The sequence below is a fragment of the Sebastes umbrosus genome, chromosome 3, assembly GCF_015220745.1.
Source record: "Sebastes umbrosus isolate fSebUmb1 chromosome 3, fSebUmb1.pri, whole genome shotgun sequence".
Taxonomy (NCBI): Eukaryota; Metazoa; Chordata; class Actinopteri; order Perciformes; family Sebastidae; genus Sebastes; species Sebastes umbrosus.
In genome coordinates, this window is record NC_051271.1 from 16,254,297 (window position 1) to 16,281,727 (window position 27,431).

The following is a 27,431-nucleotide window of genomic DNA, read 5'->3' on the forward strand; positions in this document are numbered from 1 at the left end:
TTTGTGTTCAACAACTAGTTTAATTACAGTTTTTATTTAACAATCACATATTTACAGATTTCTTTGACTCAATAGCCATCTTACCAGTATTCACAAAACAAATAAAAAGTGACCAGTAATTAATTATACCACATTTCACACTAAATAGAAAATTCTATTAGCATCTATTCTCTTAATTAACTTTATCCATTAACTTTTTATGCCCACTATAATTAAATGACATACTGTATTCTGTAGACACTATAGGGATGTAATAGGCCTTACTTACCTTAACTTTGTTTTGGTAGCATTTCATTTTACAGGTCTGAAAATGTCATGGTAATTAGGTAATAATTAGCAAGTAACCTATTTAAAATTTCTTTGGAATTACTGCCAAATTACCCCAATATTTACATAAAAATGTATTGAAAATTACTTTATTATAAACATTTATTTGATAAACATTTATATTTAATAATTATATGCTAAAATAGGATATAATCATGTTAAAATGCGGGGCGGAGAGGTCCCAAGGCCGGAATCAAACCCGGTACATGACGGTTATACAGTATTGTATATGCTGTAACCACTCGGCTAACAAGGTTTAACAGGGTTTTAAATAGATATTCTCCAAATAACGGGTCATGATGCAGGGTTGAAGACATGAATGCATCAAATCAATGTGTTGGCTATGTAGAAAATAAGATGTAAACTCTAATGTGTTGCCATTAATGTGTACATGTTCCCTTGAATGAAAGAAAAATCAATACATGAAATAAGATAAGTTATTAGTTTACTCTGACAGGAGAGATGATCAGAGGGCCAGAGTTTTTACCACGTTCATTAAGACCAGGACAGAAGTATGGGAAGAGTTTCTCAGTGAAGCAGCAGCCAGTAAAGGAGTAGATAAGAGCTGCAGCACCTACGTCATAAAAGGAGACCAGACCCTCCTCATAATCCACAAACACCCCCACCTTCTGAGGCCGAGACTTCAGAGAGAGACTGACTGAAGGGACAACAAGAGCTTCATACTCATTTCCATTTCTCAACCATATAGTCCAGTAACCATTCTGAGGGCCCAGTGTGATGTCTCCCTTCCTGTTGATCGACTCTCTGGCCACTCCTAACTCCCAGTGAGTCTTTCCTTTAACTTGAACCTCAAAGTAAAATCTGCCTGAAGAGAAACTCTGCTTTCCTAAAACACAAGCACACTTAGAAAATCTCTCTGGGTTGTCAGGGAGATTCTTCCTCACATCACTATCATTCACTTGTTTCCCATCATCAGACAGGATGAGATCAGGATGAGCTGTATCAGGATCAAGAGTCAGATCCACTGCATACTGCTGGACCCTCTTCAGCTCATCTTCAAGCAGCTTCTTCATCTCTTTACTGAGTGTCTCCTCCAGCTGAGCCACAGCTTTCACCACAGTCCCCTTATATGGTGGACGGACGCTGACCTCTGTCCAGTCCTTGGTGGGTGGAGCAGTTTTCAGGGACTGGACACTCTGGAGAAGATGGAGATGGTCTTCAGAGCCTTTGAGCTGCTCCACTTCAGTCCTTCTCTTCTTCAGCTCAGAGATTTCCTGTTCCAGCTCTTTGATGAAAGCTTCGGCCTGTTTTTCTGTTGTTTTCTGCTTCTCTTTGATCGTGTTGATGAGATCGGCCTGGCCTCTCTCAACAGACTCCTTCAGAGCAGTGAAGACTTGAACACCTTCTGCTATCTCTCTGTCTGCATCTTCCTCACTGAGGTCGACTGAGTGTTTGATCTCCTGAATCTTCAGTCGTCTCTTCTGGATCATCTGCTGGATTTCAGCCTCTGTCTTCCCCAGCTCGGCCTTCTTTCCTTCATATTCTTCTTTCAGAGGAACAAACTCGTGCGTCTTGTGGTCAAAAATGGGGCAGAGCATGCAGACACATGTCTGGTCGGTCTTACAGAACAGCTCCAGAGGTTTATCGTGCTTCGTACACATCCTGTCTTCCAGGTTCTCCACAGGGTCGATCAGCTGATGTCTTTTCAGACGTGAAGCTGTCAGATGAGGCTCCAAGTGAGTCTCACAGTAGGAGGCCAGACACACCAGGCAGGACTTCAGGGCCTTCAGTTTGGTTCCAGTGCAGACGTCACAGGGAACTTCTCCTGGTTTGGACACTTGTTGCTCTGAGCTGCTGCTGCTGGCTTTCTGTTGAGCTGACTGTCTGAACTGAACAACCATCTCAGAGAACAAAGTGTTGACGTGTAGCTCTGGTCTTGTGTTGAAAACCTTTTTACACATCGGACACAGGTACCTGTCACTAGTATTCCAGTGTTCATTGATGCAGTTTTTGCAGAAGTTGTGTCCACATGATGTACTGACTGGATCAGTGAACACATCCAGACAGATGGAGCACAGAAACTGATCTTCAGATCGCAGATAGTTTGCAGCAGCCATATCTACACAAATAGTGAAAGAAAACAAACAAATGTGATTACTGTTCTTTTAAGTAGAACATATGATATTAGGTAAAGTAATTATGAATTATATATCCTGTGTTTTGACTTGCAATGAGCCGCGAGCAACCAAAACCATTTAAGCCGTGTTGACAAGGTCAAGCTTGCTGCTCTTGCAAAATTGCACCTAATATATCCATAACATGTTGTGTAGACCAATTTCTATTGAATAACACTGCTAACAAAGCTCTGCTTACTTGATGACAAACACATTGTATTTCCTCTATAGCTGCTTCACATTAAAAGCCTCCTGCTGGTTCTCTGCTGGAAAGCTTTTAATATGAAACAGCTAGAGGAAATAGAGGAAGCAGTATGTAGGAAGCGATCAGTAAACAGTAATAATAGCAGGAAAGTAGGAGTGAAACTAAACTCCAAACCACCAAGACTCAGTTAAAAGTTACTTAAGTCCTGAGAACTGACACAGAGAGACTGTTTAAAGCTGTTAAAGTGGGCTACTGTTTAGAGGACCTGAAGACAAACAGTCATAGTTCAGTATGAAATGAAAAGAGTGGAGCTTCCTGCCTGAGTAGAGCTGAAGTTTTGTTTTAATCCTGGTTGTTCAAAGTGTAAATATTATCAGCTGTACTCACCAGTGTTTGACAGAAACTCTGCTGTGTTGTTGAGAAACACCTGATGAACTCAGTTTGAATTTTCTTTTAGAGAGAAACAGAGACTTGCGTGGCTGCCACTCTGACAAACTTCACTCTCGTTTCTGCAGTGTGACGTTGAAGCTCTGGTTTTTCTAGTGTTGCTCCGCCTCTCACTGCAGCTCTGTTGGTTTGTTTCCTCCCTCTGATTTACACGGTTATTGGGAAATACGTGGTTCTCTCTGGTTAATATGGAGCAAAAGTGGTGATATACCTAACAGGTAGGAGGAGTAAGGCATGTTAAAAGGTGTTTCTAGTCTTTATTATGTTGAAACTTTAAGGTGCCTCAGATTTACTTTAATCAGAAGAGTTTAGTTTATTTGACACAAGAGAGACGTCACACATATCTGTAACATGTCAATAACACAATAAGACTTATTTCCATCATGGTCATTGATATCAAGGCAACATACTGACATCAAATCAAACAACAAATACAATCTGTATCATCAACAAGAAAATCAGAACATCAGGAAATAAAAATGTATATACATACAATTTAACTATAGGCCTTTTCAGACATGGAATATGTAACATTGTGAGTTAAAAATATCATGATAAAAAAGAAGAAGAGTGTTTTTTCTCATTGCATCACTCATGGATTTTGAAGCTGGAATTAAAACAATCACAGTCATTATGACATATTGAGTGTAGATTGATGAGGGGAAAAAGTGAATGTAAATAATCATCTGCTTATATGATCAATTTGACCCAGACAGACGTGATCACTGTAAGCGGTTTGTGGGTAGCCGACTGAACCAGAGTTGGTGATTGTTGGAAAGACTAACAAAGACGGTTTTGATGAGTTTTATTTTGTTAGTTTTATTTTCTTACAAACTCTCACATAAAACCTGGTATATAAATAACAGACATGTGAAGCACTAACACATGCAAGGTGGAAAATATTCTGAAGACATTATTTACATTCATCATTATGCTCTCCATCACTGTAGAATAAAAACGTGGATTACAGGAAACACAATGTATTTCTCATGAAATACAACTTATGTGTAAACCAGGCTTTTCTGTTTAGTGTTTGGTGCTCAAGTCACTGCTTACTCAGGCTTTGTGTTCAACAACTAGTTTATTGACAGTTTTTATTTAACAATCACATATTTACAGATTTCTTTGACTCAATAGCCATCTTACCAGTATTCACAAAACAAATAAAAAGTGACCAGTAATTAATTATACCACATTTCACACAAAATAGAAAATTCTATTAGCATTTATTCTCTTAATTAACTTTCACCATTAACTTTTTATGCCCACTATAAATAAATGACATACTGTATTCTGTAGACACTATAGGGATGTAATAGGCCTTACTTATCTTAACTTTGTTTTGGTAGCACTTCATTTTACAGGTCTGCAAATTTCATGGTAATTAGGTGATAATTAGCAAGTAACCTATTTAAAATTTCTTTGGAATTACTGTCAAATTACCCCAATATTTAATTACTTTAAAAGTAAAATTGCTTTATTATAAACATTTATTTAATAAACATTTATATTTAATAATTATACATTAAAATAGGATATGGTCATGTTAAAATGGGGGGCGGAGAGATCCCAAGGCCGGAATCAAACCCGGGACATGGCGGTTATAAAGTATTGTATACGCTGTAACCACTCGGCTAACAAGGTTTAACAGGGTTTTAAATAGATATTCTCCACATAACGTGGGTCATGATGCAGGGTTGAAGACATGAATGCATCAAATCAATGTGTTTGGCTATGTAGAAAATAAGATGTAAACTCTGACGTGTTGTCATTAATGTGTACATGTTCCCTTGAATGAAAAAAAAAATCAATACATGAAATAAGATAAGTTATTAGTTTACTCTGACAGGAGAGATGATCAGAGGGGCAGAGGTTTTACCACCATCATTATAACCAGGACTGAAGAATGGGAAGAGTTTCTCAGTGAAGCAGCAGCCAGTAAAGGAGTAGATAAGAGCTGCAGCATCTACGTCATAAAAGGAGACCAGACCCTCCTCATAATCCACAAACACCCCCACCTTCTGAGGCCGAGACTTCAGAGAGAGACTGACTGGAGGGCTAGTAGCAGCTTTGTACTCATTTCCAATTCTCAAACATATAATCCAGTAACCGTCCTCAGATCTCAGTGTGGGGACTCCCTTCCTGTTGATCGACTCTCTGGCCAATCCTAAGTCCCAGTCAGTCTTTCCTTTAACTTGAACCTCAAAGTAAAATCTGCCTGAAGAGAAACTCTGCTTTCCTAAAACACTAACACAATCAGAAAATCTCTCTTGGTTGTCTGGGAGATTCTTCCTCACATCACTATCATTCACTTGTTTCCCATCATCAGACAGGATGAGACGGGGATGAGCTGTATCAGGATCGAGTGTCACATCCACTGCATACTGATGGACCCTCTTCAGCTCATCTTCAAGCAGCTTCTTTATCTCTTTACTGAGTGTCTCCTCCAGCTGAGCCACAGCTCTCACCACAGTCCCCTTATATGTTGATGGACGGACGCTGACCTCTGTCCAGTCCTTGGTGGGTGGAGCAGCTTTCAGGGACTGGACACTCTGGAGAAGATGGAGATGGTCTTCAGAGCGTGAGAGCTGCTCCGATTCAGCCTTTCTCTTCGTCAGCTCAGAGATTTCCTGTTCCAGCTCTTTGATGAAAGCTTCGGCCTGTTTTTCTGATGTTTTCTGCTTCTCTTTGATCGTGTTGATGAGATTGGCCTGGCCTCTCTCAACAGACTCCTTCAGAGCAGTGAAGACCTGAACACCTTCTGCTATCTCTCTGTCTGCATCTTCCTCACTGAGGTCTACTGAGTGTTTGATCTCCTGAATCTTCAGTCGTCTCTTCTGGATCATCTGCTGGATGTCAGCCTCTGTCTTCCCCAGCTCGGCCTTCTTTCCTTCATATTCTTCTTTCAGAGGAACAAACTCATGTGTCTTATGGTCTAAAACGAGGCAGAGCATGCAGACACATGTCTGGTCGGTCTTACAGAACAGCTCCAGAGGTTTATCGTGCTTCGTACACATCCTGTCTTCCAGGTTCTCCACAGGGTCGATCAGCTGATGTCTTTTCAGACGTGAAGCTGTCAGATGCGGCTCCAGGTGAGTCTCACAGTAGGAGGCCAGACACACCAGGCAGGACTTCAGGGCCTTCAGTTTGGTTCCAGTGCAGACGTCACAGGGAACTTCTCCTGGTTTGGACACTTGTTGCTCTGAGCTGATGCTGCTGGTTTTCTGTTGAGCTGACTGTCTGAACTGAACAACCATCTCAGAGAACAAAGTGTTGACGTGCAGTTCAGGTCTTGTGTTGAAAACCTTTTTACACATCGGACACAGGTACCTGTCACTAGTATTCCAGTGTTCATTGATGCAGTTTTTGCAGAAGTTGTGTCCACATGGTATACTGACTGGATCAGTAAACACATCCAGACAGATGGAGCACAGGAACTGATCTTCAGATCGCACATAGTTTGCAGCAGCCATATCTACACAAATAGTGAAAGAAAAGAAACAAACAAATGTGATTACTGTTCTTTTAAGTATAACATATGATATTCGGTAAAGTCATTTTGAATTATACAGGTGCAGCTCAAAAAATTAAGATATCGCAAAAAAGTTCAATATTCTTCGTCAGTTATTTAAGAAAGTGAAAATGTAATATATTATAGACTCATTACATATAAACTAAAATGTTTCAAGCATTTTTTCATTTGAATTTTGATAATTACAGCCTACAGCTCAAAAAATAAAAAAAAGGTATCTCAAAATATTAGAATACTTCATAAGATCAATCAAAAAAAGGATTTACAATACAGAAATGTCCAACTTCTGTAAAGTATGTGCATTTTTACACTCAATACTTGGTATTGAGTGTATAAATGCACAAATTACTGCATCAATGTGGCGTGGCATTAAGGCGATCAGCCTGTGGCGCTGCTGAGGCGTTATTGAAGCCCAGGTTGCTTTGATATTGGTCTACAGCTCATCTGTATTGTTGGGTTGGATGTTTCTCATCTTCCTCTTGACAATATCCCATAGATTCTCTATGGGCTTCAGGTCAGGCAAGTTGGCTGGCCAATCAAGCAGAGTAATATCATGGTCAGCAAACCAGTTAGCAGTAGTTTTGGCACTGTGGGCAGGTGCTAAGTCCTGCTGGAATAGGAAATCGGCATCTCCATAAAGCTTGTCAGCAGACGGAAGCATGAAGTGCTCTAAAATTTCCTGGTAGACGCCTGCATTGACTTTGGACTTGCTAAAACACAGTGGACCAACACCAGCAGATGACATGGCACCCCAAATCATCACTGACTTTTGAAACTTCACACTGGACTTCAAGCAACTTGGATTCTGTACCCCTCCACTCTTCCTCCAGACTCTGGGACCTTGATTTCCAAATGAAATGCAAAATTTACTTTCATCTGAAAGGAGGACTTTGGACCACTGAGCAATGGTCCAGTTCTTCTTCTCCTTAGCCCAGGTAAGATGCTTCTGACGTTATCTCTGGTTCAGGAGTGGCTTGATACGAAGAATGTGACAGCTATAGCCTGCTTCCTGAAGACGTCTGTGAGTGCTGGCTCTTGATGCACTGACTCCAGCCTCAGTCCACTCCTTGTGAAGCTCTCCCAAGTTCTTGAATCTGCTTTGCTTGACAATCTTCTCAAGGCTGCAGTCATCCTTGTTGCTTGTGAACCTTTTCCTACCTCACTTTTCCCTTCCATTCAACTTTCCGTGAACATGCTTCGATACAGCACTCTGCGAACAGCCAGCCCTTTCAGCGATGACCTTCTGTGGCTGACCCTCCTTGTGGAGGGTCTCGATGATTGTCTTCCGGACAACTGTCAAGTCAGCAGGCTTCCCCATGATTGTGGCTGTGTGTACTGAACTAGACTGAGAGATACACAGCATTTATTCTGTATGAATAGTAATTTACTGAAACTCAAAATGAAATATTCTAATAATTTGAGATACCTTTTTCTTTGTTTTTTGAGCTGTAGGCTGTAATTATCAAAATTAAAATGAAAAAATGCTTGAAACATTTTAGTTTATGTGCAATGAGTCTATAATATATTACATTTTCACTTTCTTAAATAACTGACAAAGAATATTGAACTTTTTCGTGATATTCAAATTTTTCGAGCTGCACCTGTATATCCTGTGTTTTGACTTGCAATGAGCCGCGAGCAACCAAAACCATTTAAGCCCGGTTGACAAGCTCAAGCTTGCTACTCTGGCAAAATGGCACCTAATATATCCATAACATGTTGTGTAGACCAATTTTTATTGAAGAATAACACTGCTAACAAAGTTCTGCTTACTTGATGACAAACACATTGTATTTCCTCTATAGCTGCTTCACATTAAAAGCCTCCTGCTGGTTCTCTGGTGGAAAGCTTTTAATATGAAACAGCTAGAGGAAATAGAGGAAGCAGTATGTAGGAAGCGATCAGTAAACAGTAATAATAGCAGGAAAGTAGGAGTGAAACTAAACTCCAAACCACCAAGACTCAGTTAAAAGTTACTAAAGTCCTGAGAACTGACACAGAGAGACTGTTTAAAGCTGTTAAAGTGGGCTACTGTTTAGAGGACCTGAAGACAAACAGCCATAGTTCAGTATGAAATGAAAAGAGTGGAACTTCCTGCCTGAGTAGAGCTGAAGTTTTGTGTTAATCCTGGTTGTTGAAAGTGTAAATATTATCAGCTGTACTCACCAGTGTTTGGCAGAAACTCTGTTGTGTTGTTGAGAAACACCTGATGAACTCAGGTTGATTTTTCTTTTAGAGAGAAACAGAGACTTGCGTGGCTGCCACTCTGACAAACTTCACTCTCGTTTCTGCAGTGTGACGTTGAAGCTCTGGTCTTTCTAGTGTTGCTCCGCCTCTCACTGCAGCTCTGTTGGTTTTGTTTCCTCCCTCTGATTTACACGGTTATTGGGAAATACCAGGTTCTCTCTGGTTAATATGGAGCAAAGGTGGTGATATACCTAACAGGTAGGAGGAGTAAGGCACGTTAAAAGATGTTTCTTATTTTTATTATGTTGAAACTTCAAGGTGCCTCAGATTTATTTTAACCAGAAGAGTTTATTTTATTTGACACAAGAGAGACGTCACACATATCTGTAACATGTCAATAACACAATAAGACTTATTTCCATCATGGTCATTGATATCAAGGCAACATACTGCCATCAAATCAAACAACAAAAACAATCTGTATCATCAACAAGAAAATCAGAACATCAGGAAATAAAATATATATACATACAATTTAACTATAGGCCTTTTCAGACATGGAATATGTAACACTGTGAGTTAAAAATATGATAATAAAGAAGAGTGTTTTTTCTCATTACATCATTCATGGATTTTGAAACTGGAATTAAAACAATCATAAATTTCTAAAATCCTGTTTTCACAGTCATTATGACATATTGAGTGTAGATTGATGAGGGGAAAAAGTGAATGTAAATAATCATCTGCTTATATGATCAATTTGACCCAGACAGACGTGATCACTGTAAGCGGTTTGTGGGTAGCCGACTGAACCAGAGTTGGTGATTGTTGGAAAGACTAACAAAGACGGTTTTGATGAGTTTTATTTTCTTAGTTTTATTTTCTTACAAACTCTCACATAAAACCTGGTATATAAATAACAGCCATGTGAAGCACTAACACATGCCAGGTGGAAAATATTCTGAAGACATTAATTAGTTATTCATCATTATGCTCTCCATCACTGTAGGATAAAAACGTGGATTACAGGAAACACGATGTATTTCTCATGAAATACAACTTATTTGTAAACCAGGCTTTTCTGTTTAGTGTTTGGTGCTCAAGTCACTGCTTACTCAGGCTTTGTGTTCAACAACTAGTTTATTTACAGTTTTTATTTAACAATCACATATTTACAGATTTCTTTGACTCAATAGCCATCTTACCAGTATTCACAAAACAAATAAAAAGTGACCAGTAATTAATTATACCACATTTCACACAAAATAGAAAATTCTATTAGCATCTATTCTCTTAATTAACTTTCTCCATTAACTTTTTATGCCCACTATAATTAAATGACATACTGTATTCTGTAGACACTATAGGGATGTAATAGGCCTTACTTACCTTAACTTTGTTTTGGTAGCACTTCATTTTACAGGTGTGCAAATTTCATGGTAATTAGGTGATAATTAGCAAGTAACCTATTTGAAATTTCTTTGGAATTACTGCCAAATTACCCCAATATTTACCTCAAAATGTATAGAAAATTACTTTATTATAAACATTTATTTAATAAACATTCATATTTAATAATTATAAGCTAAAATATGATATAATCATGAGAGGGGGGAGAGGTCCCAAGACCAGAACCAACCCCTGGACATGGCGGTTATAAAGTATTGTATACACCGTAACCACTCGGCTACCAAGGTTTAACAGGGTTTTAAATAGATATTCTCCACATAACGAGGGTCATGGTGCAGGGTTGAAGACATGAATGCATCAAATCAATGTGTTGGCTATGTAGAAAATAAGATGTAAACTCTAATGTGTTGTCATTAATGTGTACATGTTCCCTTGAATGAAAAAAAAAATCAATACATGAAATAAGATTAGTTATTAGTTTACTCCAACAGGAGAGATGATCAGAGGGCCAGAGTTTTTACCACCATCATTAACACCAGGACAGAAGAATGGGAAGAGTTTCTCAGTGAAGCAGCAGCCAGTAAAGGAGTAGATAAGAGCTGCAGCATCTACGTCATAAAAGGAGACAAGACCCTCCTCATAATCCACAAACACCCCCACCTTCTGAGGCCGAGACTTCAGAGAGAGACTGACTGAAGGGCCATCAAGAGCTTCATACTCATTTCCATTTGTCAAACATATAGTCCAGTAACCATTCTGAGGGGTCAGTGTGATGTCTCCCTTCCTGTTGATCGACTCTCTGGCCACTCCTAAGTCCCAGTCAGTCTTTCCTTTAACTCGAACCTCAAAGTGAAATCTGCCTGAAGAGAAACTCTGCTTTCCTAAAACACAAATACAATGAGAAAATCTCTCTGGGTTGTCTGGGAGATTCTTCCAAACATCAGCAAGACTGACTTGTTTCCCATCATTAGACAGGATGAGATGGGGATGAGCTGTATGAGGATCAAGAGTCACATCCACTGCATACTGCTGGACCCTCTTCAGCTCAGCTTCAGCGACCTGCTTCTTCATCTCTTTACTGAGTGTCTCCTCCAGCTGAGCCACAGCTTTCACCACAGTCCCCTCATATGATGGACGGACGCTGACCTCTGTCCAGTCCTTGGTGGATGGAGCCGCTTTCATGGACTGGACACTCTGGAGAAGATGGAGTTGGTCCTCAGAACGTGAGAGCTGCTCCACTTCAGTCCATCTCTTCGTCAGCTCAGTGATTTCCTGTTCCAGCTCTTTGATGAAAGCTTCGGCCTGTTTTTCTGTTGTTTTCTGCTTCTCTTTGATCGTGTTGATGAGATTGGCCTGGCCTCTCTCAACAGACTCCTTCAGAGCAGTGAAGACCTGAACACCTTCTGCTATCTCTCTGTCTGCATCTTCCTCACTGAGGTCGACTGAGTGTTTGATCTCCTGAATCTTCAGTCGTCTCTTCTGGATCATCTGCTGGATTTCAGCCTCTGTCTTCCCCAGCTCGGCCTTCTTTCCTTCATATTCTTCTTTCAGAGGAACAACATCATGCACCTTGTGGTCTAGAACAAGGCAGAGCATGCAGACACATGTCTGGTCATTCTTACAGAACAGCTCCAGAGGTTTATCGTGCTTCGTACACATCCTGCCTTCCAGGTTCTCCACAGGGTCGATCAGCTGATGTCTTCTCAGGCCCGACATTGTCAGATGAGGCTCCAGGTGAGTCTCACAGTAGGAAGCCAGACACACCAGGCAGGACTTCAGGGCCTTCAGTTTGGTTCCAGTGCAGAAGTCACAGGGAACTTCTCCTGGTTTGGACATTTGTTGCTCTGAGCTGCTGCTGCTGGTTTTCTGTTGAGCTGACTGTCTGAACTGAACAACTATCTCAGAGAGCAAAGTGTTGACGTGCAGCTCAGGTCTTGTGTTGAAAACCTTTTTACACATCGGACACAGGTACCTGTCACTAGTATTCCAGTGTTCATTGATGCAGTTTTTGCAGAAGTTGTGTCCACATGATGTGCAGACTGGATCAGTGAACACATCCAGACAGATGGAGCACAGAAACTGATCTTCAGATCGCAGATAGTTTGCAGCAGCCATGTCTACACACATAGTGAAAGAAAAGACACAAATGTGTTTACTGTTCTTTTAAGTATACCACATGATATTGGGTAAAGTAATTTTGAATTATATATCCTGTGTTTTGACTTACAATGAGCCACGAGCAACCAAAACCATTTAAGCCGTGTTGACAAGCTCAAGCTTGCCCCTAATCTATTCCATAACATGTTGTGTCGACCAATTTTTATTGAAGAATAACACTGCTAACAAAGCTCTGCTTACTTGATGACAGACACATTGTATTTCCTCTATAGCTGCTTCACATTAAAAGCCTCCTGCTGGTTCTCTGGTAGAAAGCTTTTAATATGAAACAGCTAGAGGAAATAGAGGAAGCAGTATGTAGGAAGCGATCAGTAAACAGTAATAATAGCAGGAAAGTAGGAGTGAAACTAAACTCCAAACCACCAAGACTCAGTTAAAAGTTACTTAAGTCCTGAGAACTGACACAGAGAGACTGTTTAAAGCTGTTAAAGTGGGCTACTGTTTAGAGGACCTGAAGACAAACAGCCATAGTTCAGTATGAAATGAAAAGAGTGGAGCTTCCTGCCTGAGCAGAGCTGAAGTTTTGTGTTAATCCTGGTTGTTCAAAGTGTCACTATTATCAGCTGTACTCACCAGTGTTTGGCAGAAACTCTGTTGTGTTGTTGAGAAACACCTGATGAACTCAGTTTGAATCTTCTTTTAGAGAGAAACAGAGACTTGCGTGGCTGCCACTCTGACAAACTTCACTCTCGTTTCTGCAGTGTGACGTTGAAGCTCTGGTTTTTCTACTGTTGCTCCGCCTCTCACTGCAGCTCTGTTGGTTTTGTTTCCTCCCTCTGATTTACAGTTATTGGGAAATATCAGATTCTCTCTGGTTAATATGGAGCAAAGGTGATATACCTAACATGTGGGAGGAGTAAGGCACGTTAAAAGGTGTTTCTTATCTTTATTATGTTGAAACTTTAAGGTGCCTCAGATTTACTTTAATCAGAAGAGTTTAGTTTATTTGACACAAGAGACGTCACACATATCTGTAACATGTCAATAACACAATAAGACTTATTTCCATCATGGCCATTAATATCAAGGCAACATACTGACATCAAATCAAACAACAAATACAATCTGTATCATCAACAAGAAAATCAGAACATCAGGAAATAAAAATGTATATACATAAAATTTAACTATAGGCCTTTTCAGACATGGAATATGTAACATTGTGAGTTAAAAATATCATGATAAAGAAGAAGAAGAGTGTTTTTTCTCATTGCATCACTCATGGATTTTGAAGCTGGAATTAAAACAATCACAAATTTCTAAAATCCTGTTTTCACTGTCATTATGACATATTGAGTGTAGATTGATGAGGGGAAAAAGTGAATGTAAATAATCATCTGCTTATATGATCAATTTGACCCAGACAGACGTGATCACTGTAAGCGGTTTGTGGGTAGCCGACTGAACCAGAGTTGGTGATTGTTGGAAAGACTAACAAAGACGGTTTTGATGAGTTTTATTTTGTTTGTGTCGACTTTGACTGAAGTGTGTTTTACGATGCTCCGCCGCTAGAACAGTTGATTCGCCCAGTTGAAACTACAGCAGCGGAGGGCCACACACACAAACATACACCTAACGTAGGCCTATAGCTACATGTTGCAAAATGACTTTTACTCTACCACGAAGCATTCATCACTTGACATGACTGTCTGTCTGAGTCATTCCATTCAACCATAAAATATGCAGGTTGTGCAACGAACTGGCAACCATTAAATTCAAGTGAAAGCAATGGAACGGAGGAGGGAAAGTCTGACATCTAGTGGCTGAATGTTATCAATGTTTTCAATAGCACCTTTAACATTATTAAAAGGAAAAACAGCAAATCTTCAACTCTGTGAAGCTGGAACCATGAAATGTTTTTACATGAAATATGACTTAAACCATCAAAATGATGAATCCATTCATTTTCTGTTGCTCTACTAATTAAATAATCGTTCATATTGATCTTGTATAAAGTGTTGGGTAGTATAATCTAGAACAAAAACATCATATTTTATAAACTTTTTGTATGTTTTGTCATAGTCAAGTCAGCACACTGACACACTGACAGCTGTTGTTGCCTGTTGGGCTGCAGTTTGCCATGTTATGATTTGAGCATATATTTCTTATGCTAAATGCAGTACCTGTGAGGGTTTCTGGACAATATCTGTCATTGTCTTGTGTTGTTAATTGATATCCAAAAATAAATATATACCTACATTTGCATAAAGCAGCATATTTTCCCACTCCCATGTTGATGAGAGTATTAAATGATTGACAAAGCTCCTTTTAAGGTACATTTTGAACAGATAAGAAATGTGTGATTAATTTGTGATTAATTGCGATTAAATATTTTAATCGATTGACAGCCCTGATTAATATCTCTACGTCCACTGGATTCAAATGGAGGCTCTGCCTCTTATTGACCTGTTGCCATGGTGAATCGTAGTATCAGAGCTCCATTGATGATGGCTTTTTATGTTCAGGTTCAACCTACTCAGAGTTGATTGAACTGACTCTGATCAGCTGTTCTGAAACCAAAAACTCAAGTGTTTCCCTCCTCAGGATTAGTCAACTCAGAGTTCAGGCTTAGGCTTAGAGTTTGTTAAACCTGCTTTCTGAAACGAGGCCGTGTTCTCCACACAGAAACAACAACAAGTTTAAAATCACACAGTATCAATAAAACAAGAAAAGGTAAAACAAGCCAGTTTGTTCTCTGCTTTCTGTCCTGCAGCGTATTGTGAGTGCACAGAGTCTGAGCGAGCACGATACAGAATGAGAGGATCGAGAGGAAACACCCGCCACCTTCCCCCTCCTCTTCCTCATGTGGACCCCTCCTTCCATGACGACCTGCTAACGCCTCGGCCTCCATCACTCCGGCCGACGTCCATCACTTCCCATCAAGGCGTCCTAAAGGGAATTAGTTTTTTATTCCTGGTTTATCCATGACAGTAGTGTTTGTTTTTTTTACTTAAATTACCCGTTTTGGGGTATAAAGAGTATCTGGATCATAACGGCCAGAGAATTACAAGAGCCCGTCCCCGCTCCACCATCATTAGGTATGTTCTCATTAACTGGACTGGGTGTTAACATGAATCCGTTCCTTCCCTCAGGGTGGTGTAGCACGCATCCTGACAGCATCATGTACCAGGTTTACACTGTCTGACAACCATCTTCATGGTTATTATAATATCAGTCGTAGAAAGTGACACAAACAGGAATCTTCTCTCTGCTCGGATGCTTCACAAAGTATTTATTGTTTTATGTTATCAGTCGTCTTTCTGTTCAGTCTCAACGCAACACTTTTTAAAAAGTGATTTTTGTTCATTTTAAAGAGGACGATCCTCTTTAGGAAAGACAAAATAAAAAATGTGAACAAACTATGAAGTTGTCTTGTGAGTTTATTTGATTAGGTCAACATCCTGAGCTTTCGTGCTTGTCGCTGTGCACGGGTCAACGCTCGCAATCTAGTGACCAAACATTATTAAAATAAGCATCTTACAACAGTTTGTGTGACTTTGTGCCCAGCAGCTCTTCATTTCTGTACCTGTAATTTTAGAGACCAAAGAGACGTCCCAGAAACTACAGTAAAGATCTTCTTCTCCACAGAGATTCATCCACAGCAGGTCAAGACTAAATTTCCTGTTTCACTACTGCGTCACTTTTTCTTTATCATTTCTTCAAAGAAATAACTGCGTTTAGACTCAAATTGTTTTCGTCGCTGGTCAGTCCTGCTTTGCCTGGAATCCCACAATGCTTTGCAATACACTCGTGTCCCAAAGAAAACAGCATTAATGGAACAGTTCAACATTTTAGGAAATATGTTTAATTCGCTTTCTTGCTGAGTGTTAGACGAGAAGATCAATAACACTCACGTCTGTATGTTAAATATGAAGCTACAGCCAGGATGTGGTTAGCCTAGCTTAGCATAAAGACTGGAAGCAGGGGGAAACTGCTAGCCTGGCTCTGTCTAAAGTTTAAAAACACACCTGCCAACACCTCTAAAGCTCACTTATTAACATATTGTGCGTAGATTGTTTAATGTGAATACAAACAGAAATGCAAAAACTGCACTTTGTGGTTTTAGTTGTATGTTAGAAGTGAAAGGACGAAGAGTCTAAACTCACCACAGTTCTGATCTGATCCATTTGTCTCTGGAAGTGATTCTTCGTATGTTTTACGGAGATGAATCTCAGTGTAAGAGCTCCAACACATCACTACTGTCTGTGTCTCAGTTTTAATTTGATTTATGATGTGCAATCAGAAACTACACAGATTTACAAGTTTTGCTGTAAAATTAGATTTGCATTCAGCAAAGAAATACCATTGTACAACGAATTCTGACAAAATTAAAGAACGTATTTATTTTAACACAATAACGGGAACACCAGACAATATAATCTGATACAACAGGTAAAGAATTATAAATGGTGTTTTTTTATTATTATTTATTTATTCTGGGATTCTATTTATTTATTTATTCTATTTTGGCTTCAGTTTCTTCATCTGTCCTTTTACTTTTTACTCTTTGTTTGGATCCACCATCTCTCCTCAGTCCTGTTTTATTCTTCTGCTTCTCCTTCTTCACCGACCTCTTCACCCGCCCTCCAGTTTGTTGGCGTTCAGTTCCAACGCCAGCTGCACTGAGTCGGCGCTCTGCGACAGGAAGACAAACAGGTACAATACCACAAACTCTCACATAAAACCTGGTATATAAATAACAGCCATGTGAAGCACTAACACATGCCAGGTGGAAAATATTCTGAAGACATTAATTACATTCATCATTATGCTCTCCATCACTGTAGGATAAAAAACATGGATTACAGGAAACACAATGTATTTCTCATGAAATACAACTTATGTGTAAACCAGGCTTTTCTGTTTAGTGTTTGGTGCTCAAGTCACTGCTTACTCAGGCTTTGTGTTCAACAACTAGTTTATTTACAGTTTTTATTTAACAATCACATATTTACAGATTTCTTTGACTCAATAGCCATCTTACCAGTATTCACAAAACAAATAAAAAGTGACCAGTAATTAATTATACCACATTTCACACAAAATAAAAAATTCTATTAGCATCTATTCTCTTAATTAACTTTATCCATTAACTTTTTATGCCCACTATAATTAAATGATATCCTGTATTCTGTAGACAATATAGGGATGTAATAGGCCTTACTTACCGTAACTTTGTTTTGGTAGCACTTCATTTTACAGGTCTGCAAATTTCATGGTAATTAGGTAATAATTAGCAAGTAACCTATTTGAAATTTCTTTGGAATTACTGTCAAATTACCCCAATATCTACCTCAAAATGTATAGAAAATTACTTTATTATAAACATTTATTTGATAAACATTTACATTTAATAATTATACGCTAAATAGGATATAATCATGTTAAAATGGGGGGGCGGAGAGGTCCTACGGCCGGAATCAAACCCGGGACATGGTGGTTATACAGTATTGTATACACTGTGACCACTCGGCTAACAAGGTTTAACAGGGTTTTAAATAGATATTCTCCACATAACATGGGTCATGATGCAGGGTTGAAGACATGAATGCATCAAATCAATGTGTTGGCTATGTAGAAAATAAGATGTAAACTGTAACGTGTTGTCATTAATGTGTACATGTTCCCTTGAATGAAAAATAAATCAATACATGAAATAAGATAAGTTATTAATTTACTCCAACAGGAGAGATGATCAGAGGGGTAGAGTTTTTACCACCATCATTATAATAAGGACTGAAGTATGGGAGGAGTTTCTCAGTGAAGCAGCAGCCAGTAAAGGAGTAGATAAGAGCTGCAGCATCTACGTCATAAAAGGAGACCAGACCCTCCTCATAATCCACAAACATCCCCACCTTCTGAGGCCGAGACTTCAGAGAGAGAAGAACTACACGGTCAGTAAGAGCTGTATACTTATATCCGTTTCTCAACCATATAGTCCAGTAACCATTCTGAGAGCCCACTGTGATGACTCCCTTCCTATTGATCGACTCTCTGGCCACTCCTAATTCCCAGTCAGTCTTTCCTTTAACTTTAACCTCAAAGTAAAATCTGCCTGAAGAGAAACTCTGCTTTCCTAAAACACATACACAATCAGAAAATCTCTTTCGGTTGTTTGGGAGATTCTTCTGTACCTTACCAAGACGTACTTGTTTCCCATCATCAGACAGGATGAGTTGGGGATTAGCTGTATCAGGATCAAGAGTCACATTTACTGCATACTGCTGGATCCTCTTCAGCTCTGGCTTAGCGACCAGCTTCTTCATCTCCTTACTGAGTGTCTCCTCCAGCTGAGCCACAGCTTTCACCACAGTGCCCTCATATGATGGACGGACGCTGACCTCTGTCCAGTCCTTGGTGGATGGAGCAGCTTTCAGGGACTGGACACTCTGGAGAAGATGGAGATGGTCTTCAGAGCGTGAGAGCTGCTCCACTTCAGTCCTTCTCTTTGTCAGCTCAGAGATTTCCTGTTCCAGCTCTTTGATGAAAGCTTCTGCCTGTTTTTCTGTTGTTTTCTGCTTCTCTTTGATCGTGTTGATGAGATTGGCCTGACCTCTCTCTACAGACTCCTTCAGAGCAGTGAAGACCTGAACACCTTCTGCTATCTCTCTGTCTGCATCTTCCTCACTGAGGTCAACTGAGTGTTTGATCTCCTGAATCTTCAGTCGTCTCTTCTGGATCATCTGCTGGATTTCAGCCTCTGTCTTCCCCAGCTCTGCCTTCTTTCCTTCATATTCTTCTTTCAGAGGAACAAACTCATGTGTCTTGTGGTCTAAAACGGGGCAGAGCATGCAGATACATGTCTGGTCGGTCTTACAGAACAGCTCCAGAGGTTTATCGTGCTTCGTACACATCCTGTCTTCCAGGTTCTCCACAGGGTCGATCAGCTGATGTCTTTTCAGACGTGAAGCTGTCAGATGAGGCTCCAGGTGAGTCTCACAGTAGGAGGCCAGACACACCAGGCAGGACTTCAGGGCATTCAGTTTGGTTCCTGTGCAGACGTCACAGGGAACTTCTTCTGGTTTGGAAACTTGTTGTTCTGAGCTGCTGCTGCTGGTTTTCTGTTGTGCTGACTGTCTGAACTGAACAACCATCTCAGAGATGAAGGTGTTGACCCTCAAATCAGGTCTTATGGTAAAAGCCTCTTTACACATGGGACACTGGCACCTGCCACTAGTATTCCAGTGTTCATTGATGCAGTTTTTGCAGAAGTTGTGTCCACATGGTATACTGACTGGATCAGTGAACACATCCAGACAGATGGAGCACAGAAACTGATCTTCAGATCGCAGATAGTTTGCAGCAGCCATATCTACACACATAGTGAAAGAAAACAAACAAATGTGATTACTGTTCTTTTAAGTATAACATATGATATTAGGTAAAGCAATTTTGAATTATATATCCTGTGTTTTGTCTGTGCAATGAGCCGCAAGCAACCAAAACTATTAGCCGTGTTGACAAGGTCAATCTTGCTGCTCTTGCAAAATGGCACCTAATATATCCATAACGTGTTGTGTAGACCAATTTGTATTGAATAACACTGCTAACAAAGCTCTGCTTACTTGATGACAGACACATTGTATTTCCTCTATAGCTGCTTCACATTAAAAGCCTCCTGCTGGTTCTCTGCTGGAAAGCTTTTAATATGAAACAGCTAGAGGACATAGAGGAAGCAGTATGTAGGAAGCGATCAGTAAACAGTAATAATAGCAGGAAAGTAGGAGTGAAACTAAACTACAAACCACCAAGACTCAGTTAAAAGTTACTAAAGTCCTGAGAACTGACACAGAGAGACTGTTTAAATCTGTTAAAGTGGGCTACTGTTTAGTGGACCTGAAGACAAACAGCCATAGTTCAGTATGAAATGAAGAGTGGAGCTTCCTGCCTGAGTAGAGCTGAAGTTTTGTGTTAATCCTGGTTGTTGAAAGTGTAAATATTATCAGCTGTACTCACCAGTGTTTGACAGAAACTCTGTTGTGTTGTTGAGAAACACCTGATGAACTCAGTTTGAATTTTCTTTTAGAGAGAAACGGAGACTTGCGTGGCTGCCACTCTGACAAACTTCACTCTCGTTTCTGCAGTGTGACGTTGAAGCTCTGGTTTTTCTAGTGTTGCTCCGCCTCTTACTGCAGCTCTGTTGGTTTTGTTTCCTCCCTCTGATTTACACGGTTATTGGGAAATAGCAGGTTCTCTCTGGTTAATATGGAGCAAAGGTGGTGATATACCTAACAGGTAGGAGGAGTAAGGCACGTTAAAAGGCGTTTCTTATCTTTATTATGTTGAAACTTTAAGGTGCCTCAGATTTACTTTAACCAGAAGAGTTTAGTTTATTTGACACAAGAGAGACGTCACACATATCTGTAACATGTCAATAACACAATAAGACCTATTTCCATCATGGTCATTGATATCAAGGCAACATACTGCCATCAAATCAAACAACAAATACAATCTGTATCATCGACAAGAAAATCAGAACATCAGGAAATAAAAATGTATATACATACAATTTAACTATAGGCCTTTTCAGACATGGAATATGTAACATTGTGAGTTAAAAATATCATGATAAAAAAGAAGAGTGTTTTTTCTCATTGCATCACTCATGGATTTTGAAGCTGGAATTAAAACAATCACAAATTTCTAAAATCCTGTTTTCTCTGTCATTATGACATATTGAGTGTAGATTGATGAGGGGAAAAAATTAATGTAAATAATCATCTGCTTATATGATCAATTTGACACAGACAGACGTGATCACTGTAAGCTGTTTGTGGGTAGCCGACTGAACCAGAGTTGGTGATTGTTGGAAAGACTAACAAAGACGGTTTTGATGAGTTTTATTTTGTTTGTGTCGACTTTGACTGAAGTGTGTTTCACGATGCTCCGCCGCTAGAACAGTTGATTCGCCCAGTTGAAACTACAGCAGCGGAGGGCCACACACACAAACATACACCTAATGTAGGCCTACAGCTACATGTTGAAAAATGACTTTTACTCTACCATGAAACATTCATCACTTGACATGACTGTCTGTCTGAGTCATTCCATTCGACCATAAATTATGCAGGTTGTGCAACGAACTGGCAACCATTAAATTCAAGTGAAAGCAATGGAACGGAGGAGGGAAAGTGTGACATCTAGTGGCTGAATGCTATCAATGTTTTCAATAGCACCTTTAACATTATTAAAAGGAAAAACAGCAAATCTTCAACTCTGTGAAGCTGCAACCATGAAATGTTTTTACATGAAATATGACTTAAACCATCAAATTGATGAATCCATTAATTTTCTGTTGCTCTACTAATTAAATAATCGTTCAGTTTTTTACTTGTATAAAGTGTTGGGTAGTATAATCTAGAACAAAAAATCATATTTTATAAACTTTTTGTATGTTTTGTCATAGTCAAGTCAGCACACTGACACACTGACAGCTGTTGTTGCCTGTTGGGTTTTGAGTTTGCCATGTTATGATCTGAGCATATATATTCTTATGCTAAATGCAGTACCTGTGAGGGTTTCTGGACAATATCTGTCATTGTTTTGTGTTGTTAATTGATTTCCAATAATAAATATATACATATATTTGCATAAAGCAGCATATTTGCCCACTCCCATGTTGATAAGAGTATTAACTGATTGAAAAATCTCCCTTTAAGGTACATTTTGAAAAGATAAAAAAATGTATGATTAATTTGCTAATCATTGCGATTAAATATTTTAATCGATTGACAGCCCTGATTAATATCTCTACATCCACTGGATTAAAATGAAGGCTCTGCCTCTTATTGACCTGTTGCCATGGTGAATCGTAGTATCAGAGCTCCATTGATGATGGCTTTTTATGTTCAGGTTCAACCTACTCAGAGTTGATTGAACTGACTCTGATCAGCTGTTCTGAAACCACAAACTCAAGTGTTTCCCTCCTCAGGATTAGTCAACTCAGAGTTCAGGTTTAGGCTTAGAGTTTGTTAAACCTGCTTTCTGAAGCGAGGCCGTGTTCTCCACACAGAAACAACAACAAGTTTAAAATCACACAATATCAATAAAACAAGAAAAGGTAAAACAAGCCGGTTTGTTGTCTGCTTTCTGTCCTGCAGCGTATTGTGAGTGCACAGAGTCTGAGCGAGGACGATATAGAATGAGAGGATGGAGAGGAAACACCCGCCACCTTCCCCCTCCTCTTCCTCATGTGGACCCCTCCTTCCATGACGACCTGCTAACGCCTCGGCCTCCATCACTCCGGCCGACGTCCATCACTTCCCATCAAGGCGTCCTAAAGGGAATTAGTTTTTTATTCCTGGTTTATCCATGACAGTAGTGTTTGTTTTTTTTACTTAAATTACCCGTTTTGGGGTATAAAGAGTATCTGGATCATAACGGCCAGAGAATTACAAGAGCCCGTCCCCGCTCCACCATCATTAGGTATGTTCTCATTAACTGGACTGGGTGTTAACATGAATCCGTTCCTTCCCTCAGGGTGGTATAGCACGCATCCTGACAGCATCATGTACCAGGTTTACACTGTCTGACAACCATCTTCATGGTTATTATGATATCAGTCGTAGAAAGTGACACAAACAGGAATCTTCTCTCTGCTCGGATGCTTCACAAAGTATTTATTGTTTTATGTTATCAGTCATCTTTCTGTTCAGTCTCAACTAAACACTTTTTAAAAAGTGATTTTTGTTCATTTTAAAGAGGACGATCCTCTTTAGGAAAAACAAAATAAAAAATGTGAACAAACTATGAAGTTGTCTTGTGAGTTTATTTGATTAGGTCAACATCCTGAGCTTTCGTGCTTGTCGCTGTGCACGGGTCAACGCTCGCAATCTAGTGACCAAACATTATTAAAATAAGCATCCTACAACAGTTTGTGTGACTTTGTGCCCAGCAGCTCTTCATTTCTGTACCTGTAATTTTAGAGACCAAAGAGACGTCCCAGAAACTACAGTAAAGATCTTCTCCTCCACAGAGATTCATCCACAGCAGGTCAAGACTAAACTTCCTGTTTCACTACTGCGTCACTTTTTCTTCATCATTTCTTCAAAGAAATAACTGCGTTTCGACTCAAATTGTTTTCGTCGCTGGTCAGTCCTGCTTTGCCTGGAATCCCACAATGCTTTACGATACACTCGTGTCCCAAAGAAAACAGCATTAATGGAACAGTTCAACATTTTAGGAAATATGTTTATTCGCTTTCTTGCTGAGTGTTAGACGAGAAGATCAATAACACTCACGTCTGTATGTTAAATATGAAGTTACAGTCAGGATGTGGTTAGCCTAGCTTAGCATAAAGACTGGAAGCAGGGGGAAACTGCTAGCCTGGCTCTGTCTGAAGTTTAAAAACACACCTGCCAACACCTCTAAAGCTCACTTATTAACATATTGTGTGTAGATTGTTTAATGTGTATACAAACAGAAATGTAAAAACTACACTTTGTGGTTTTAGTTGTATGTTAGAAGTGAAAGGACGAAGAGTCTGAACTCACCACAGTTCTGATCTGATCCATTTCTCTCTGGAAGTGATTCTGTTTTACGGAGATGAATCTCAGTGAAAGAGCTCCAACACATCACTACTGTCTGTGTCTCCGTTTTAATTTGATTTATGATGTGCATTCAGAAACTATACAGATTTATAAGTTTTGCTGTAAAATTAGATTTGCATTCAGCAAAGAACTACCATTGTACAACGAATTCTGAAAAAATTAAAGAACGTATGTATTTTAACACAATAACGGAAACACCAGACAATATAATCTGATATAACAGGTTAAGAGTTGTAAATGGTGTATTTTTTATATTGTTCAATTTCTTCTTCTTACCTTTTACTTTTTACTCTTTGTTTGGATCCACCATCTCTCCTCAGTCAGTTTTATTCTTCTGCTTCTCCTTCTTCACCGACGTCTTCACCTGCCCTCCAGTTTGGTGGCGTTCAGTTCCAATGCCAGCTGCACTGCGTCAGCGCTCTGCGACATGAAGACAAACCGGTACAATACCACAAACTCTCACATAAAACCTGGTATATAAATAACAGCCATGTGAAGCACTAACACATGCCAGGTGGAAAATATTCTAAAGACATTATTTACATTCATCATTATGCTCTCCATCACTGTAGGATAAAAACATGGATTACAGGAAACACAATGTATTTCTCATGAAATACAACTTATGTGTAAACCAGTCTTTTCTGTTTAGTGTTTGGTGCTCAAGTCACTGCTTACTCAGGCTTTGCATTCAACAACTAGTTTAATTACAGTTTTTATTTAACAATCACATATTTACAGATTTCTTTGACTCAATAGCCATCTTACCAGTATTCACAAAACAAATAAAAAGTGACCAGTAATTAATTATACCACATTTCACACTAAATAGAAAATTCTATTAGCATCTATTCTCTTAATTAACTTTCACCATTAACTTTTTATGCCCACTATAATTAAATGACATACTGTATTCTGTAGACACTATAGGGATGTAATAGGCCTTACTTACCTTAACTTTGTTTTGGTAGCATTTCATTTTACAGGTCTGCAAATGTCATGGTAATTAGGTGATAATTAGCAAGTAACCTATTTGAAATTTCTTTGGAATTACTGTCAAATTACCCAAATATTTACATAAAAATGTACTGAAAATTACTTTATTATAAACATTTATTTGATAAACATTTATATTTAATAATTATATGCTAAAATAGGATATAATCATGTTAAAATGCGGGGCGGAGAGGTCCCAAGGCCGGAATCAAACCCGGTACATGACGGTTATACAGTATTGTATACGCTGTAACCACTCGGCTAACAAGGTTTAACAGGGTTTTAAATAGATATTCTCCACATAACGAGGGTCATGATGCAGGGTTGAAGACATGAATGCATCAAATCAATGTGTTGGCTATGTAGAAAATAAGATGTAAACTCTGACGTGTTGCCATTAATGTGTACATGTTCCCTTGAATGAAAAAAAAATTAATACATGAAATAAGATAAGTTATTAATTTACTCCAACAGGAGAGATGATCAGAGGGGTAGAGTTTTTACCACCTTTATTATGTTCAGGACTGAAGTATGGGAAGAGTTTCTCAGTGAAGCAGCAGCCAGTAAAGGAGTAGATAAGAGCTGCAGCATCTACGTCATAAAAGGAGACCAGACCCTCCTCATAATCCACAAACACCCCCACCTTCTGAAGCCGAGACTTCAGAGAGAGACTGACTGAAGGGCTAGCAGGAGCTTTGTACTCATTTCCATTTCTCAAACATATAGTCCAGTAACCGTCCTCAGGGGTCAGTCTGATGGCTCCCTTCCTGTTGATAGACTCTCTGGCCACTCCTAAAGACCAGTCAATCTTTCCTTTAACTTGAACCTCAAAGTGAAATCTGCCTGAAGAGAAACTCTGCTTTCCTAAAACACAAGGACAATCAGAAAATCTCTCTGGGTTGTCTGGGAGATTCTTCTTTACCTTACCAGTATGTACTTGTTTCCCATCATCAGACAGGATGAGTTGGGGATGAGCTGTATCAGGATCAACTGTCACATCTACTGCATACTGATGGACCCTCTTCAGCTCATCTTCAAGCAGCTTCTTCATCTCTTTACTGAGTGTCTCCTCCAGCTTTCACCACAGCTTTCACCACAGTCCCCTCATATGATGATGGACGGACGCTGACCTCTGTCCAGTCCTTGGTGGATGGAGCAGCTTTCAGGGACTGGACACTCTGGAGAAGATGGAGTTGGTCTTCAGAGCGTGAGAGCTGCTCCACTTCAGTCCTTCTCTTCGTCAGCTCAGAGATTTCCTGTTCCAGCTCTTTGATGAAAGCTTCAGCCTGTTTTTCTGTTGTTTTCTGCTTCTCTTTGATCGTCTTGATGAGATTGGCCTGGCCTCTCTCAACAGACTCCTTCAGAGCAGTGAAGACCTGAACACCTTCTGCTATCTCTCTGTCTGCATCTTCCTCACTGAGGTCAACTGAGTGTTTGATCTCCTGAATCTTCAGTCGTCTCTTCTGGATCATCTGCTGGATTTCAGCCTCTGTCTTCCCCAGCTCGGCCTTCTTTCCTTCATATTCTTCTTTCAGAGGAACAAACTCATGCGTCTTGTGGTCTAAAACGGGGCAGAGCATGCAGACACATGTCTGGTCGGTCTTACAGAACAGCTCCAGAGGTTTATCGTGCTTCATACACATCCTGTCTTCCAGGTTCTCCACAGGCTCGATCAGCTGATGTCTTTTCAGGCCTGACATTGTCAGATGAGGCTCCAGGTGAGTCTCACAGTAGGAGGCCAGACACACCAGGCAGGACTTCAGGGCCTTCAGTTTGGTTCCAGTGCAGACGTCACAGGGAACTTCTCCTGGTTTGGACACTTGTTGCTCTGAGCTGCTGCTGCTGGTTTTCTGTTGAGCTGACTGTCTGAACTGAACAACCATCTCAGAGATGAAGGTGTTGACGTGCAGCTCAGGTCTTGTGTTGAAAACCTTTTTACACATGGGACACTGGCACCTGTCACTAGTATTCCAGTGTTCATTGATGCAGTTTTTGCAGAAGTTGTGTCCACATGGTATACTGACTGGATCAGTGAACACATCCAGACAGATGGAGCACAGAAACTGATCTTCAGATTGCAGATTGCTGGCAGCAGCCATGTCTACACACTGAGAACAAAAGTGAAAGTATTATAAAATGTTTTGATTCACATGTATTAATCATTTGTATAAAACAAATATCAAAGTATGATTACTGAAATATTTAGAAACATTATTTTGAATTCATAGGTATGTTTCATTTAACTGAGATGTCCATCTGACAAGTGTCATTATCAGTGCTCGAAGTGGTCCGGCACTTCTACATTTTACTCCTTGGCTTACTGTGACTTCTCACAAGCTGCCTGTACTCTCCTCTGCCCTCTCCATATCATGTTCACATCCTTTTTGTAAAATAATTAGTGAAGTGTTTGGTATAACTTTTTTTTTTTTATTTGTGAACAAATATAATTAATGAAACATTTA

The 27,431-nt window shown here is 39.6% G+C and overlaps 6 protein-coding genes across 11 annotated transcripts in view; 1 reads left to right on the plus strand and 5 right to left on the minus strand.

The window, feature by feature from the left end:
- Positions 1-13,080, minus strand: LOC119485935 (E3 ubiquitin-protein ligase TRIM39-like). Of its 3 annotated transcripts, none has more exons than XM_037765789.1 (2): positions 12,995-13,080; positions 1-2,407 (listed from the first exon to the last, which is right to left on the minus strand). In XM_037765789.1, exon 2 carries the CDS (start codon positions 2,403-2,405, stop codon positions 768-770), a length of 1,638 nt encoding a protein of 545 aa, XP_037621717.1. In that variant the 5' UTR covers positions 2,406-2,407; positions 12,995-13,080; the 3' UTR covers positions 1-767. The 3 variants fall into 3 exon arrangements, with proteins under 3 accessions (XP_037621717.1, XP_037621716.1, XP_037621715.1); XM_037765788.1 differs by lacking the exon at positions 12,995-13,080 and adding an exon at positions 8,813-8,931; XM_037765787.1 differs by lacking the exon at positions 12,995-13,080 and adding an exon at positions 3,055-3,236.
- tomm20b (translocase of outer mitochondrial membrane 20b) overlaps positions 1-27,431 on the plus strand; it is a 51,050-nt gene that overhangs the window by 15,640 nt on the left and 7,979 nt on the right. Inside the window, exon 5 of one of the 3 annotated variants that reach the window (XM_037765821.1) lies at positions 22,525-23,084. The exons of 1 other annotated variant lie outside the window; for it this stretch is intronic. In XM_037765821.1, coding sequence (XP_037621749.1) covers positions 22,525-22,569 — 45 coding nt within the window. In that variant the 3' untranslated portion in view covers positions 22,570-23,084. Of the gene's footprint in view, positions 1-15,134; positions 15,697-22,524; positions 23,085-27,431 lie in introns of those variants that run through there. One more of the 3 variants, XM_037765822.1, reaches the window with a different exon arrangement.
- LOC119485930 (E3 ubiquitin-protein ligase TRIM21-like) lies at positions 4,177-6,603 on the minus strand. Its single transcript, XM_037765780.1, has one exon. It carries the CDS (start codon positions 6,585-6,587, stop codon positions 4,947-4,949), a length of 1,641 nt encoding a protein of 546 aa, XP_037621708.1. The 5' UTR covers positions 6,588-6,603; the 3' UTR covers positions 4,177-4,946.
- The window catches only part of LOC119485925 (E3 ubiquitin-protein ligase TRIM39-like), a 22,735-nt gene continuing 5,258 nt past the window's right edge, over positions 9,955-27,431 (minus strand). Inside the window, exons 1-2 of one of the 2 annotated variants that reach the window (XM_037765770.1) lie at positions 12,995-13,129; positions 9,955-12,360 (exon numbers count right to left, since the gene is read on the minus strand). In XM_037765770.1, the coding sequence (XP_037621698.1) occupies positions 10,718-12,358 (1,641 nt within the window). In that variant the 5' untranslated portion in view covers positions 12,359-12,360; positions 12,995-13,129 and the 3' untranslated portion in view covers positions 9,955-10,717. Of the gene's footprint in view, positions 12,361-12,994; positions 13,130-27,431 lie in introns of those variants that run through there. The other variant, XM_037765771.1, reaches the window with a different exon arrangement.
- LOC119485927 (E3 ubiquitin-protein ligase TRIM21-like) lies at positions 17,322-20,499 on the minus strand. The gene is made up of 2 exons (XM_037765773.1): positions 20,378-20,499; positions 17,322-19,733 (listed from the first exon to the last, which is right to left on the minus strand). The coding sequence occupies exon 2, from the start codon at positions 19,729-19,731 to the stop codon at positions 18,091-18,093; it is 1,641 nt and encodes a 546-aa protein (XP_037621701.1). The 5' UTR covers positions 19,732-19,733; positions 20,378-20,499; the 3' UTR covers positions 17,322-18,090.
- Positions 24,664-27,431, minus strand: part of LOC119485919 (E3 ubiquitin-protein ligase TRIM39-like) — a 3,733-nt gene continuing 965 nt past the window's right edge. Inside the window, 2 exon segments of the mRNA XM_037765760.1 lie at positions 24,664-26,047; positions 26,049-27,077. Coding sequence (XP_037621688.1) covers positions 25,427-26,047; positions 26,049-27,068 — 1,641 coding nt within the window. The 5' untranslated portion in view covers positions 27,069-27,077 and the 3' untranslated portion in view covers positions 24,664-25,426.